General features: G+C 44.2%; 1 protein-coding gene across 1 annotated transcript; it reads left to right on the forward strand.

The window, feature by feature from the left end:
• The first annotated feature begins 106 nt into the window (after nucleotides 1–106).
• NTAQ1 (N-terminal glutamine amidase 1) lies at nucleotides 107–7,436 on the forward strand. Its single transcript, XM_042870292.1, has 2 exons — nucleotides 107–421; nucleotides 7,153–7,436. Exons 1-2 carry the CDS (start codon nucleotides 268–270, stop codon nucleotides 7,284–7,286), a joined length of 288 nt encoding a protein of 95 aa, XP_042726226.1. The 5' UTR covers nucleotides 107–267; the 3' UTR covers nucleotides 7,287–7,436.
• The last annotated feature ends 7,424 nt before the right edge of the window (nucleotides 7,437–14,860 follow it).

The raw sequence follows: 14,860 nt of genomic DNA on the forward strand, positions 1-14,860 counted from the left end.
AGGGGTTGCCATCTTTTAGTTATCGAAAGCCCTTCTCTTCCCTGCTCCAGTTTCTTGGGAGCTAGTTTGCTGCTTGGCACAATGTTTGTGAGTTAAGTGTTTAACTAAATTAATGCTGTTCAAGAGGAAGAAGAGCTCTTGTTCAGAATGCCTAATTAATAACTATGACTAACAAATATGTGACAGTGGCATTACATGCACACATCATTTGATACAATTTTTCACCATCTTAATATTTATTATTTATTTATTTGATGCATTTATTTGATGTTTTTCATTATTTCATTATTGTTTAGGAAGATCAGAATGATTCGAGCAGATTTGTACTTGAAGACATTTGCTTCAGACAGATCTCATATGAAGGATGCAAATGGGAAATGGCAGAAACCTCCTCCTTCATACCCTTGCATTGAAACTGCTGGTAAGATGACAGAGTTGTGAAGCATTTGTCTTTTCTGAACACACGAAGTCTAGCGTGCCTCCTGGCAGTTACCATTGTCAAATGTTAATTACTCAGTTCTCATAAACTGAGCAGAGTGGTTTTGTGCTATCATTACAATGGGGAGATGAAAGAAAGGCCCACCTAAGATGTTTGAAGTTTCTCTACCAGATTAATAGACCTAAGGATGCTTCTGGGGCAAATGGGCAAGTCAGCCAATTTTTCCCCAGGCGCTGAGTGTTAGTTTAGATAATAGCCTGTGGTCCAAGCACAGAAATGAAGAGTTGCCATCTCTTCTATTCTATATGGATTCTTAAGCCATACTTTCCACACAGCATGTCAGCTTACACTAAACACGTTTGCCAGGCTGGCTTTATATTTTCGTTCATTTTGTTCCCAGATGGAGAAAAGCATACAGTTTAGTTTTAAAAGAGTTTGCCATTGTTGTGTGTGTTTGGTTTTGCTCTTTCTGCTTTTTAAATAATACAGTGCTATATATTAGAGAAGGTAGGGTCAAAGAAATACATTTTGTATTTAAGGGTAAGTTTATTATGGTTTTAAGTTGCAGGGAACTTAATTCACAGTCTGTGCAATTGGCTTCTAAGAAAATTTTGTGTTTCAAACTAAATATAAATGAGTTATGAATGGGCATGAGAGCACAGATACCATTTCGTGGAGCTTTAGGTGTTTTTGGACATTCCAAGTTATAAAGCATCTCAAACCCTGTCCTAGTCCTTCTTTTCAGTAAAATGATATTTAGAGATGAGAGAGGAAGCAGAGAATGCCTAACCTAGCCTGCAGTGCATGCTTCACTGCTAGCTGAAGCCTCTTAAGTGCTGAGGGTATTTTGCCTGTGGAAACCTTATTGTGATAGTTGAGCATTAATGAAGGTGTGATGAGTGTTGACCAGGCCAGACTGGGAAAAGATGAAAACTCCTACTCAGGTTAAAACATTACTGCACTAAGTACAGTTGTAAAATGATCCAAGCAGTTGTAGATATACCTCCAGCTGCAATGAATGATTCCATAGATACAAACCCTGTAACTCTCCTCTTGACTGCATGGCCGAGCTTTGCTTTTCTGATGAACAACAGCCAGGTGGTATCAGCCAACCTCCAGATTGTCTCTGTGATGTTGATAGAAACTTAAAGGTATATGGATCTTCATTCCTTCCATTCTTCATTCCTTAGTCTGTACCTTACTGCACCAGAAGGAACATTCACAAGCCATCCAGTCGGGCTCCTGCTCTAAGCAGGTGTAATGAGATCAGCATTCTTTAGGACTCTCTAGTCTAGTCTTGAGCAATGCCAGGGACAGAGGCAGCATCTCTCTAGGCACAATGTTCTAGTATTTGACCAGTCATGGAAAAATAATACATGTATATTTTTCCTAGTATATAATTGGAATTTCCCATATTCCCTGGTGAGTTGTGTTGCCAGACTCCTCCAAGAAGGCTCTGGGCTCCTCTAATCCATTACCCGTACAGCAGTATGCTCCCTCCTTCGTCTTTTCTGTTGAAAGCTGGTCAGGTCTTGTTCTCTCAGCCTTTCCTCAAATGTCGTGTTCTCCAGGTCTCAACAAACTTGACCAGAAGTCAGTGAGGAGTTTAGGTCTAACAGCTGTAGAGCAAGCATGTGCCTAACCTGTAGTGAAATCCTAGCCTTGTGCTTCAGTGATACAGTTCTGTAGAACAACGTGGAGGTTTAGAAAACATTACTGCCAACATGGGGAACTGGTAATTTCTTCCTCTAGAGACTGGTAAAGAAATAATTTCTCAGCATAGTTTTATCAGGCATAAAGTACCTTTTTTTTAATCTTGTTTGAAAACTGTGTGGCTGACCTTTTGTTACCAGAAAAGAGCCTGACGTATTAATGTTGACATCCATGCCAAATTCCATTGCAGATAATTGTTTTCTCCCCACCATTTCACTTAGAGTACTCTGCTTTCCACGTTAATTTGTGACTGTGTAGATTAAATTGCTCACATTTCATGTTAGGAATGACTTCAATTTAATGGCTGACAGAATTGGCTGCATATATTGTTTTAGTGTCAGTTTATTTGTGAAGCATATCTAGATCAGAGCATTATATTTTTATTTGTTATTGTGTGGCTGTCATTTAGAGAAGCTGCACTCGTAAGCTCTTGAGAAGATGATTACGAAGGCATGCAGGGTTTCTATACTGCTTCTGTTTGATACGTGTCTTTGATGTTGAACAAGGGCTTTTTTAAAAGAAATTAAGGATTATTTTAAAAACGAAAAACAACCAAGCCCACAAAAACACACACAAAAAAATAAAAAAGCAACCCAGACTCTCATCACGTCTCATCACATGCTAATGCAATTTGCTTTTGCAGCTGGCTCTGCCCTACTTGTTTGGAGAGCTAGGCCTGTGTGTGTCCTTTTGACAGTGCTCTGGCCTCTGCTGTGAGTGCCAGGTGAAACTGGCAAACCCAACTGGTGAGCTGCACACACAGTGCTTTCTCACCCAGCTTTATGCTCCAAGCAGTTCTGCTGGAATCCTCATGCTTGAGCTGTAGCAGACTGCTCTGCCCTGTCCCACCTGAATGCCAGTGGCTTCCTGCTGGAAGAAGACAGAAGAGCCTGGTATTTCTTCTTTTTTCGAACAAGATATAATAACTTAAGGCACAGATCAATCATTCTTGGGCTCTCTAACCCAGCCTGGTGTTCTCTCTTGCATCTTCCCTCTGCAAATTAATGAGGTTTGGTTCTTGCTTACCTGATGAGATCAGCACTCCTTACTGCAAGCCCGTGTAAAACACAGCTTGCAGTGTGTTTCACAATTACTCAGAACAGATGGTTTTGCAGCTTGTGTACAACTGTTAACATCACTCAACACTGAAAAGCCTTGTTTGAATTTCAGTTCTCCCCAAGTGTGTGGTAGCACATGTGAGGATTGATTTCTAAAGGCTTTTTTTCCTTTTTAGTTTTGAAGGTAATTTAAGTAGGACGGTTGAGAAATTCTGGAATTGCTTTGTTACTTACCTGTGCAACAGGCAGACGCCAGGCAAAAGTCTGCCATTTCTGCCTTATTTGCACTACCAGGTAGTGGTAGAATCCTTACTACAAGCCAGAAGGGTCGGGGGAGAAAAAAGAAGAAAAGAAAAAAAGACCAGTATGAACGTAAGAAGCTCATATGCACAATAACCTTTAGTTCCTCTCATTTGGGATTAGAAAGAAAGACATTGAGGCCTTGGAGCGTGTCCACAGAAGGGCAAGGAAGCTGGTGAAGGGTCTGGAGCACAAATCTTACAAGCAATGGCTGAGGGAGCTGGAATTGTTCAGTCATAGAAGAGAAGGCTCAGAGGACACCTTATTGCTCTCTACAACGGCTTAAAAGGAGGTTGTGGTGAGGTGGGGGGTCGGCCTCTTCTCTTAGGTAACAGCGACAGGATGAGAGGTAATGGCCTCAAGTTGTGCTGGGGAGGTTCAGGTTGGATATTAGGAAAAAATTCTCCTTAAGAGTGGTCAGGGGCTGGCACAGGCTGCCCAGGGGATTGGTGGAGCCACTGTCTCTGGAGGTGTTCAAGAAATGTTCAGATGTTGTACTGAGGGATGTGGTTTAAAGGGGAACTATTGGTGGTAGGTGATCAGTTGGACTGGATGATCCTGGAGATCTTTTCCAGCCTTGGTGACTCTAATTCTATTCTGTGAAAACTTGGATCTGTCAAGCTAGGCTCCTACTTCATGAGCTTTTTGCACAAGTAAAGAATCGGGTAGGATAGTCAGTAAATGTACAACTAAGAACAGAAATTTTGTAGTAGTGGGGATGGCTTACTGAGGTTACACAGCTTCCTGTGAACCGGGGAGGCTTTGGTTCAGTCTTGCTCGCCTACCAAGCGGTGCTGGAGCAGCTGTCATGCAGAGCAAGTCCCACGTCTGCGAGTGCGAGCCAAGCCAAGGCTGCAGCACCACTTTCTGCCTCCTGTCGGCAGAAGCCACAAGTGTATCCTGGCTAACTGATAGTAAACAGGCCATGTCTTTTTTTTTTTTTTTTTTTTTTTTTTTTTTTTTTTTTTGGCCCTGCTTGGGGAAACACTGTCAAGTTTCATTTAAAAAAAAACAACAAAAACCTATGCAAGAATCCCAGGATGCATCAGTTAGATCTTATTGACTGTGAACAAAGTTGTTTTGGTCAAAAAGGAACTGCTAACTTTGTTCATGCACAAATGCAAACTAGCATGATGCATAGGCATCTGAGGAGGACTGACCGTAATATAAATCTCAAAAATACGTATTTTAAAAAGCTGTGCTGCTCTTGACTTCGTGTAAATCTTACATAAAACATGCAGCTCCTTGCTTCTGTGGAGGAATCCCCTTGGTTTGTCAGCTCTTGCACCCAGATGTCCCATTTGTAAATTCTGCTGTGTATCGATCGTTCTTTTATCTGCCTCAGGAAAAGGGCTTTCTGTTGTTCTCATGTGTTTTTTTGCTGGGCTGCTTCCAAAAACTGTAATGGCTAACATAACATGCATGGCATTCGGAGATGACATATGAGTAGTAAGAATAGGGGGACTTTTATCTCCTGAACCGAATAAAACATGAGAGGAGCCTGTTTTCTAATGAATAGTTGTCATATTGCTTCAGTGCCACCTGCTGGTTGGTTCTTAGACCATCCGTTGCTGACAGGAGGGTTCTTGTTTGCTGGTTAAAACAGCTCTTCCTTTTATTAAACTTCTGTGACAGACTGTTTTGCTCTGCCACAGTCCTCCTGAATGCAAGAGAATATTTCACTTCCTACAGATGTTGTGACAGCTACTAACAGCAGCAGCTGTGTTTGTGACTAGTGGAACAACCCCCTTTGGGCTTCTTTACTATTCTCAGAACGTTATCACAAAATTATTATTCTACCAAGTACACATAAAACAGGGAATTATTTATCCTTCAAATCTTAAACCATATGAGTAATCAAATTCATTTTAAAATAAAAGCATCTGGAAAGAAAAGACAAGCTGGGAATTGGAAAATAAGCTTAGCAGTTTACCCGCGAGCAAGAGCTGTTATCCTCTGATAATTGTTCTTGAGCTACAACGGCAAATTGCTGGGCTTGTGCTAGTTTAAATCATCATATAATTAGGCAGGAAGTTGCCATCTTCTATTCTTTAGAAGCAGGACCATGCTTGGCTGGATGTGAGGATTTTTAATGTGCAAAGCCCAAAAAGACTTTAAACAAGAAAAAGGTGGATTTAGGAGCCAGACCTTACAATTGGTGAGAGCTTGGATTCAGTGAGTTGCAAAACCATTGTGGTGTAGATGTGGTACAAAGAAGAGAGCTGGGTGATGGCTGGCACGGCTGAGCTTGGGCTTCCCAAACATCTTCTCTTCCTCACTTGTGCCTTATAATGGTAAGCCTAGTTACATGAGGTTTTTGCAGCTGAAGCAGGTTACATCCTAGGATTTTCTATGCATTCGTTAGAGCCTTCTCTGGTTTGGTTCTTAATCCTGAAGTGTGTGCATGAATCATCCTTGTTAAAATAAATACTTAAATGTGATAGAAAAGCTGTAACAATAACTCCATGTGCACCCCACTCTGTTCTGTAAACTCAATCTCTTTTAATACGTATTTTAAAAGGTTATTTTCACAGCCTGTCAATGAGAACATACAGTAACAAGCCCACAGATAGGAAATCTCTGATCAGTATGGTTCTGAGTCAGCGCAGGATGCTTGTTGTATCAGACCAGCTCTGGAAAAAGGATATACGAGGCATCTAAACCCAAACTGCAGATCAGCACATTTCACTGAGCACTCTGGGATCTGCAACTGGGATAGAATGGTTTCTACCTTTCCTACTGAGGTCAGGTGAGATAAAATTCCAAGCAAAAGGCAGTCGTGGTTACTCTTCTCTCAGAAACATGGCAGAAACCCTTCTGACCTCCTTTGGTGGTTCAGGAGTTAAAAATAAGTGAAATACAAAGTGTTTGCCCCCAGCCAGCCTGAACATCCCTCTTGGCTACAGGTGGGTCTCTGTCAGATATTTCATCCTGTCTGCATGGCATGGCCTTGCAGCAAGCAGGAAGCTCAGGGCTGGAAGGAACACAAACAAATGAAAAAGCCTGAGAAGTAACAGATTCTGGGTTTGCCAAAGGTCTAATCACTTCTGAAACACATAAGGCAGCTCTGGATCCTGACTGCTGCTGTGACCCAATTCCTTCGTTGCAAAGGGTCCCTGATTCAGATGAGTTTGGATCAGGACATTGTGGGGAAATACCTCCTCTGCCTTTGAGTAGTTGGGATTTTATGAATGCAGAGATCAGTAGGTGCCTGTTGCATTGCAGTTGCCTGCTTTAGTTGTTATTTGTGCAGCGGTGCTCTGACACCCTTTCTAGGCTGCTGTTACAGGGAAAAATCTTTGTCATGCATACTGTTCTATGACTAATGATACTGATCAGGTGATGCCATTATTGATTATTGCTACAGACAGAGGGAGGGGTCAGGGACAAATGAGAGAATCACTGAATTGTAGGAATTGCTTGGAAGTCTTGTTGAGGCCATGTTACAGATGCTGGGTACAGACGTTCTTGTAGTACTGCACAACTTGCAGAATGTTGCTGGACTGCTGCTCAGCAGATGTGCTCTGAACTCTGCCCTTTTAAACTCAGCCTTCAATGTTTTGTTTCGTGAGATTTTCATTACAGCTGCTACTGAAGCTGAATCAGGAACTTCATGCTTTTACTCTTCTGCTTCTCTTTTAGATTCCAAGATGAACTTAGATGATTTCATCAATATGAATCCCAAAGTGGGATGGGGCTCAGTGTTCCCCTTAGTGGACTTTGTGTATCGATTTGGCAGACAGACTGATTGCAGCCCTTCCTTGAAAGGACAATGAAGTAAACAAAGAAGGTGTCTCTGCTTTAATTTTGAGTCGGTTTGTTTTGTTTTGCTGGCCTCACAGTATATTTATGAACTGTTTATATTTCTTTATATGGAATAAGTATTTGGGGAAATCAAATAAAGCCTTTTGTTTTGTAAGAATGAACTTGTTTGTTTTTTAATACATCAAATCAGATGTAGGCATCACATTATAAACATATTGCTTTTTCACCTACTTTGCCCAAATTGAAAAGAATATTTAAACACTGTGGAAAAAAAAAAACAACAAAACTTTTGGAAAAGTATGCATGAACTACTGAACAGTGTAGCTCAGCATGCTGAATGTTGCCACGCTTCAGAAGTGAGGATCAGTATATTCATTATTTCTGTCACTTACGTAAATTGACCTAGTGCATCTCAATTTAGTCACTACATCCATAAAGGGAACTTCCAAGCACTGTGTAAATCCAGATAAGTTGGTGCTTCTGTGCTGTACGAGAGGAGAATTAAGTGCCTGACATTTCAGTTAAATTCACCTAATGCTAAGGGGTGCTGGAAGAGGCACTTGCTTTTCCTTCTTCCATTGGCCGCACGTTCTTGCCTACCTCCACATGCTTGCACTTGGCATTTGTCTGGCCCCAAGGTAATCCGGGCTAGGAAGCTAAACTAACAGAAGGAAGAAAAGGTTTTTTTCTTCCATTTAGCTCCTTGAACCGGCTTGCTCTGAGGTCAGACAGCTGCTGCTGCTGGTATAAGTAAATCAACAGGAGCATATGGCTGGGGGGGAAGGGAATGAACAGACTGCCCTACAGAAGGATGGAGACTGCAGTAAACAGTTGTGAAACACTTCAGTCACGGTGAGGAAAAGCACAGTGACAGTTCTAAGTGTTAAATCTTATTTCTATCTACAGAAACATGTAATATACACATGCATGTATTATTACCACATGTCCCGGTGGTTTCAGAGAGTTTCCTCAGCATGTTAACAGAAGAGATGGACTGTTAAACAGCTGTGGGATTGATTTGATTTCATCCAGGCATCTTTTTCTGTACCATAAGGGCTGGCTGAATGCAGAAGCTTACATTTTCTGTTGCCAAATGCATGCAGTACAGCTGGGTGCTGAGCAGATAGGTTGCTAACATGGGTTCCTTGGGAGCCAGACTGAGCAGGAGTTCAGTTGTTGCAGCACTCCTCTGCAGGGTGAGAGAGCTGATTTGTAGCCTCTGGATAGAGAATAGCAGGATGGAGAATGTGAAGAGCCACGTCTTGTTTGAATGGCTTACATGAAGCACGTTCTAAGTGACTGTATGCTCTGACTTCTGAGCATTCCTCAACTGAACTTCTGATTTGTTGCAGAACATGAGGTTCTCATCCCTACCTACTTGAGTCTGTCATTTGATTTAAATACAGAGCTACCACCCTGAGCTGGTGTTTGGGGGCTGAAATCTATGACGCTCCCTTTAGTGAGGCCTAGGTAAAAGGAGATGCATGGTTTAGTCTAATCTCAGGATCAAGGTTTTTTAAGAAAGAGAACAAATACAACCATTATTCAGAATGTACAAGTTAAAAAAAAATCAGTGTGAAGAAATGCTCCCTTTTCTCTCTAATCATTCTGAACAGATGCCTAATCTTACATGCAGCAGGTTCAGTGTGTGTGATGGAAGCTTTATTACGATAATTTGTTTGTAGCTCTTGTAAAAAATATGCCATTCCAGGTAACAAAAGGCAGAAGCCAGAGAACAATCACAGCATTTCCTCTGTGGCCCTTCAAGCCTGGTGGCACTTACTAACATTGGAGAGGGTGTGCTATCAGAAAGTCAGATTCAGGAGTACACCAGGTGCTCATTTAGGGTCCTAAATAGGAGGTGTAGCAGAGGAGTGACTGCTCCCTGATTGCTAACAATAATTAGTGGAGACCTCCCTTTTTTTTAGTGCTGATTAGTCCTAATGGGTCCCCCAAGGGACCAAGTGAATTTGTTCTGTGCTTGCTCCTTTCTCTCACCAGTTAACTCATATCCTGTTTGCTTTGGAGACCTTATTGTGTTTAATCTTCATGCTGACACTTGAGGCAGACACATCAGTGTTGACTCATTGAGCTTCCAGCTGTGGACAGACAAGCAGTTTCTTCAGAGCTGCTTTGTCAAGTACCTGCAGAAGCAGAGGATATGAGAGTGCAAGCAAAGAACTGCTGCTGCTGTTTGTAAAGCAAAGAAGGCAGTGTCACTGACAGACACACTTGTGATCACCAATGTATTAAACACCTCTGATGGAAAAGACTTTTTGTGGGGGTAGATAAATGCAGTGCACCGTACAGCAAAGCATGGCTTGGCAGGTACAGCTCCACTCTGCCTGGTACAGCCACGCAGCCCAAAGATAGCACGCATGGAACATGTCCTGCTGTGAAACATGAAATAAAATGAAAGCTTTGCCATCACCTCTGGGCTGGTTGGTGCTACTGACAGCCCCTGAGACTTTTAATCTGCCATGTCTAGATTATGTCCTGAGGCATGCAGCACAAAGGCATGCTGCTGATTTGCCTTTAGTATGATGATTTCTTAATGCAGCTTAGCTTTCTGCTCTCTTTCATCCTTCTTTAGCTTGTCCTTTCCCACAGTAAAATTTGCCTGTCTTTCCGTTGTTCTTTATCATTATGGCATTTATGTGCTGAGGGCACCTGGACAGCGGCTTTTCAGTCTTGGCCACCCTTGAGTTAGGCACTGAACAAGCAGAGAAGGAAGTTCTTCACAATCCCATTCTCTCTTAGCTTCTGCATGCCGTTGGTGACTGGAAATTGTGCAACACTTTCACTGCTGGAAATGTTACGGCAGGACCCTGCTAGCCCTACCTCCATGCTGGGCGCCCCGTCTCACAGGTTGGCCCTCTCACTTCCTTGGAACTATGGGTGCAGTTCTGTGGGAGGTAGGAGACCCACATCTATCCTGCTGCTTTCTCTTCTTTGCAGCTTCTCTGTAGTTAAGAATATCATTTGCTTTATAGCTAACCTCTTGCTTACCTGTTTGGGATGTTAGGAAAGGAAAAAAAAAAGATGTTTTTTTAACACATTTTCTTGGCTCTTAAATTTCTGTGAACATAAGCAGTCAGGCTCAACTCAAAGCTGGTGAAAATGCCATTTTTGAGCCAGCCAGCAGAGAGAGCAGTCAGCACGCAGCAGGCAGGCAGTGTGGCATCTGCTTCAGTTCTAAACAACCTCAACAGCAGCACGGGGCTGATCTGTGTCTTAGGGGGCTGCCTGAGGTCTGTTAGCTCCTCCTGAGCATCAAGGGCCATGTGGCAAAGTCTCCCTGCTGCCTGCCAAGCCTTGAGTTCTACTCAGCGTTCACAATTCTACTGAATTGAGCGTGTAGCACCTTAGAATATCAAACTAATCAATGTACAGGTTTCAGAAGCTAAATTTAGGCACTCAGGACACTGCAATATGATCTGCGCTATTAAATGTACGGCTGGGAGGCACCAGGCTGCGTTGATATGAATCAGATTCCAGGATCAGAGCCCAGGTCGGAACGTTGTGGCCTGCAGGTCCATTCCCTCCTTGCCTGCTCATCAGCCAGCCAGGGCCTCGTGTATGCTGTAATGCACGACCCTGCTCCAGCCAGATACTGTACAAGCGTCCATCTTTAGGGTCTGCTTTTCTCTTGCTATCATAGAATCACAGAATATCCTGTGTTGGAAGAGACCCACAAGGATCATCGAGTCAACTCCTGGCTCCATGCAGGACCACCCAAAAAGCAGAGCATATGTCTGAGAGCTTTGTACAGACATTTCTTGAACTCTGCCAAGCTCAGCACCATGCCCACTGTGCTGGGGAGCCTGTCCCAGGGCCCAAGCACCCCACGGTGTCCCTGCTGCTGCCACCATCACCTCCCACTGAGGAACAGATGGCTGAGGTTTGATGGGGGTGCCCTTCTAAGACCCTTTGGATTTGCAGGCTTGGAGACCTCATCTCTTCTCACAATGAAAGCTACCTTGACATTTGTGTCTTCTAAGGTAATTGCCTACTCAGAAACCGGGAGGAGCAAACACTGGTGAGTTCCATTTGCCCTCTGGCCATCGTCTTGTGCAAGATGAAGGGTCCGTGGGTATCTGTGCAGGTTTGTGCAGAGGCTGTGCAGAGCTCTCGGCCAGGATCTGCTTTCCTCCTGCAGCCATGGAGTCCTCAGGGTAGCACTCGCTGTGTCGGGCTGAGTGCAGCTGCAGTAGTGGTTCTGGAAAATCTCTCCAGTTTGGCCTAAGATAAACAAATACGGTTGCTTAAGTATCTTCAATGTTTCCTTATACTTACAGTAGGAAATACCTTGGTTACTGAGGGCAGCTAAAACAAATCTTGCTTAGTTATCTAATGCCTCTGGCAAGCCCCTGGGTTTCTGGGTGAGCTCAGCCACTTCCTATGCAGGAGGCAAAGAGCTTTGTTTTGTGTTGACAAAAATAAGTGTGCGAAGGACCTGAACTGCAGACGGTCCCTCACGGCCTCTGGGAATGGACTGGTTCACCTGGAGCTCCAGACAAGCAGGGTGTTTCCAACCAGCTGGATTCCTGACATTACATTACTTCCAAGCAGGAAATGCTCATTTGGCATTGGGTTCAGCGTCATACAGCCTTCCCATGCAGGCCTATATCTGGAACCCAAACACTGCAATAAAGCAGGAATCATTATATGTTATGATTTTTTACGTGGCCTACACAGCGAGAATATGGTAGTTATCTCAGCCTTCCCTTCTTCTGCATGTGTAATTGCGGTGTCACGCATCCCACCACCTTGGCATGGCTGGGAGGGTGGCAGTGCCCCAGCTCCGATCCGAGCCTCCAGAGAAAACATTCTGCTTTAACTGTTCAGCTGCAGAGCCTCCTCTGTGCCTTCCAGTTGGAAGCTGCCATGGCTTCTGACTTGTGGGGTGAAGCAAGGGTTTCCAGCCCTTGTTTATGGTTTGTGTAAGCAGTTCAGCTATTTATACTGTGCTCATCACGGAGCACTTCGCTGTATGAAATGGATGTAGTTATATTTATACCAGTACAAAACAAAGTCATGACAAACTGAGGCAACAGCATTTGGAGTGTTTTTGCCCTGCTCTGTGCTGCTGTTCCTTCAGCAATGGGAGCTGCAAGTTGGTGAAGCTGTGCTCATGGCGCAAGCCTGGCCTGCTGTAAGGCAGGAATCCCACCTGCCTTTTTATAAGCTTGTTTTTTGTCTTTTGTGGGATAAACACGGCTACTTAGCAAGGGAGCTCCGACCAGCTGCCACCTCGCTGTGAACACAAGGTGATGCCAGCAGAGTTATATTAGTACAACTGAAAGCAGAGTTTGATCCGTTCTGCCAGAAGTACTAAAAATACCTTCTAATATGCTAAGATATGTGTCTAGCCAGAAGTTGTTCTCAAACACGTTGTTCCATGGAGCTGCTGCACAGTGTACAGAGCCCAACCACTCATGTGGTGCAGAGGGAGTGGGGCTGGGGAGGACTGAGCGGCCCGGCCTGACTCTGGCCGTGGGGCATTGCATGGCACTCTCCAGCATGGTCCCAGCAGCAGGCCAGGAGGAAGGGGCCTGGGGGTGACACTGCCCTGCCTGCTGTATCTACCAGAGATGGATACCGGGAAGGATTATTTTCTTAATCCTCATTTAGGATGCAAGGGAAGGGCTTAAAGCTGCATGAGGTGAGGGTCAGGTGGGGGTTACAGAAAGGTTCTGTACCAGAGGGCGGTGGGCATGGAATGGGCTGCCAGAGTTCAAGGAGCATTTAGACATTGCTCTCAGACATAGGGTTTGAATTTTGAGTGGTGCTGTGTGGAGCCAGGAGTTGTACTCAGTGATCTTCATGGATCCCTTCCAACACAGGATGTTCTATAATTCTCATTTAACTTATTCCGTAATTACTCACAACACCCCGGGCTGTGTATTTCTGACATCTGAGGGGCCATGAGCTGGTCTTGGTTCCCAAAAGAGAGGAGATGAGTACAACCGTGGTCTCCTGTGCTTCCCACAGCCTGCAAGGCTGTCTCAGCTCCCACCTTGCATAGACCTGAAGACCACCTGCAATGAGCAAACACAGGCATAATGTTTGTCCAAAGCGGGCAACCTTTTTGCCCCAAATAATACTGTTATAATAATACTGAGTAAATACTGCTATAACCACTTATTGTAGCTCCTTAATGCCATTTGGAGAATGAGCCACAGAGCTCAAGTGGTACGGCCACTTGTACTGCTGAGTTACTGCGTGGAAGCTCTGTTTGGAGCTCTGTAACAAAATACAGCTTTGCTGTGGCACTCAGGCTAGGGTTTCACTGTCAGCTTCAGAAAACAAGGATAAAAGGTGATTAAATTTTAACCAGGATGCAAAGTCCTCATTGGTCTGTTGAAGGGCTGGGGTTGGTTGCCAGATCCACTACAGCCACGCTGGAGCCAGCTGGGGCGACTGTGGGACTTCATCTCCTGTTCCTCCCTTCATGGAATCATTAAGGTTGAAAAGACCAGTAAGATCATCCAGTCCAACCATCATCCCATCCCTGTGGCAGCTCTAGACCACGTCGCTCAGTGTGGCATCTACCCTTTTCCTGAACACCTGCAGGGATGGTGATTCCACCACCTCCCTGGGCAGCCCATGACTTTCCCTATGGGCTCTGCTCAGCCTGACATGACAGCTGGGAGAAATGGGCTGCAGCTATTCCTCCACCAGTTTCTAGCTCCAAGAGACTTCAATGCTTGGGCATGTGCTTGTGGAGAGAGACTGAAATGAAGGCACTCAGAACACCTGTTTTTTTTTTTCTATTCAGATTTCCACCACCTCTGTAAATCAGGCAGGCAGGCTGTACTTACCTCAGGCAGAATATATTCATGAGAAATTAATGTATGATTAATGCAGAAAAATTCCTTCCCCACCACAGGATGAGCCACATCCTAAAACATCTCCTTCAAGCAAAGCTGCTGCTGACAAGAAAATTACTGACCTCCATTACTCATTCTGCAGAGCCCAGCTTCTCAAAGACATCTTTTATTAATTAGATGCACATAACATGCACTCGGGTGTCAGTGTGCCTCTATATGTGCACAGAGAGAAGACATCTTTCCAGGTAGCAGTTTTGCAGTGATACTGTCTTGACTGCTCTCCTTGACATCTGCTGCAGCTCATGGAGAAAGGAAGGAAAGGATGGAAAGGATGGAGGCAGGGGGGTGCCGCCATGCCCCCTCAGCCCCTTGCACAGCTCCACAGAGAAGCTCACACAGAGATGATGCTCTGAGGGCAGGCAATTCCCTTGCCTCTCCCATTAGCCATTGGCTTCTCCTGAGGCACGTTCACACCTTGAGTGTCACTGCATGGAATGCTTTTGTAGGCCAAAATTTGCAGCACTGTTGCTCACTTAAATTCCCATGGTCCTCCATTCCATAAAACTTTGGAAACAAAGATTATTATTATTTATGTTTCTGATAAGAGCTGTGCCAATACTTGATTTCTTCAGCAAGACAAACTGGCAGTGGAAACACTGACAAACCCATGAGCAAATGTTGTACTACTTAAAAGCCTTTCTTTAGGCTGCTCCACTGGGGGGAGTTGCTTGTGCGTTGGTTGGTTTGGGGTG

This window comes from Lagopus leucura, unplaced genomic scaffold, assembly GCF_019238085.1.
Source record: "Lagopus leucura isolate 7727_CA_CO unplaced genomic scaffold, USGS_WTPT01 Super-Scaffold_100002, whole genome shotgun sequence".
NCBI lineage: Eukaryota > Metazoa > Chordata > Aves > Galliformes > Phasianidae > Lagopus > Lagopus leucura.

Coding starts and splice junctions, on each gene's coding strand:
- NTAQ1 (XM_042870292.1), top strand. CDS start 268: ATGTTTTTCATTATTTCATTATTGTTTAGGAAGATCAGAATGATTCGA. Junction 422..7,152: donor CCCTTGCATTGAAACTGCTG/GTAAGATGACAG, acceptor CTTCTCTTTTAG/ATTCCAAGATGAACTTAGAT.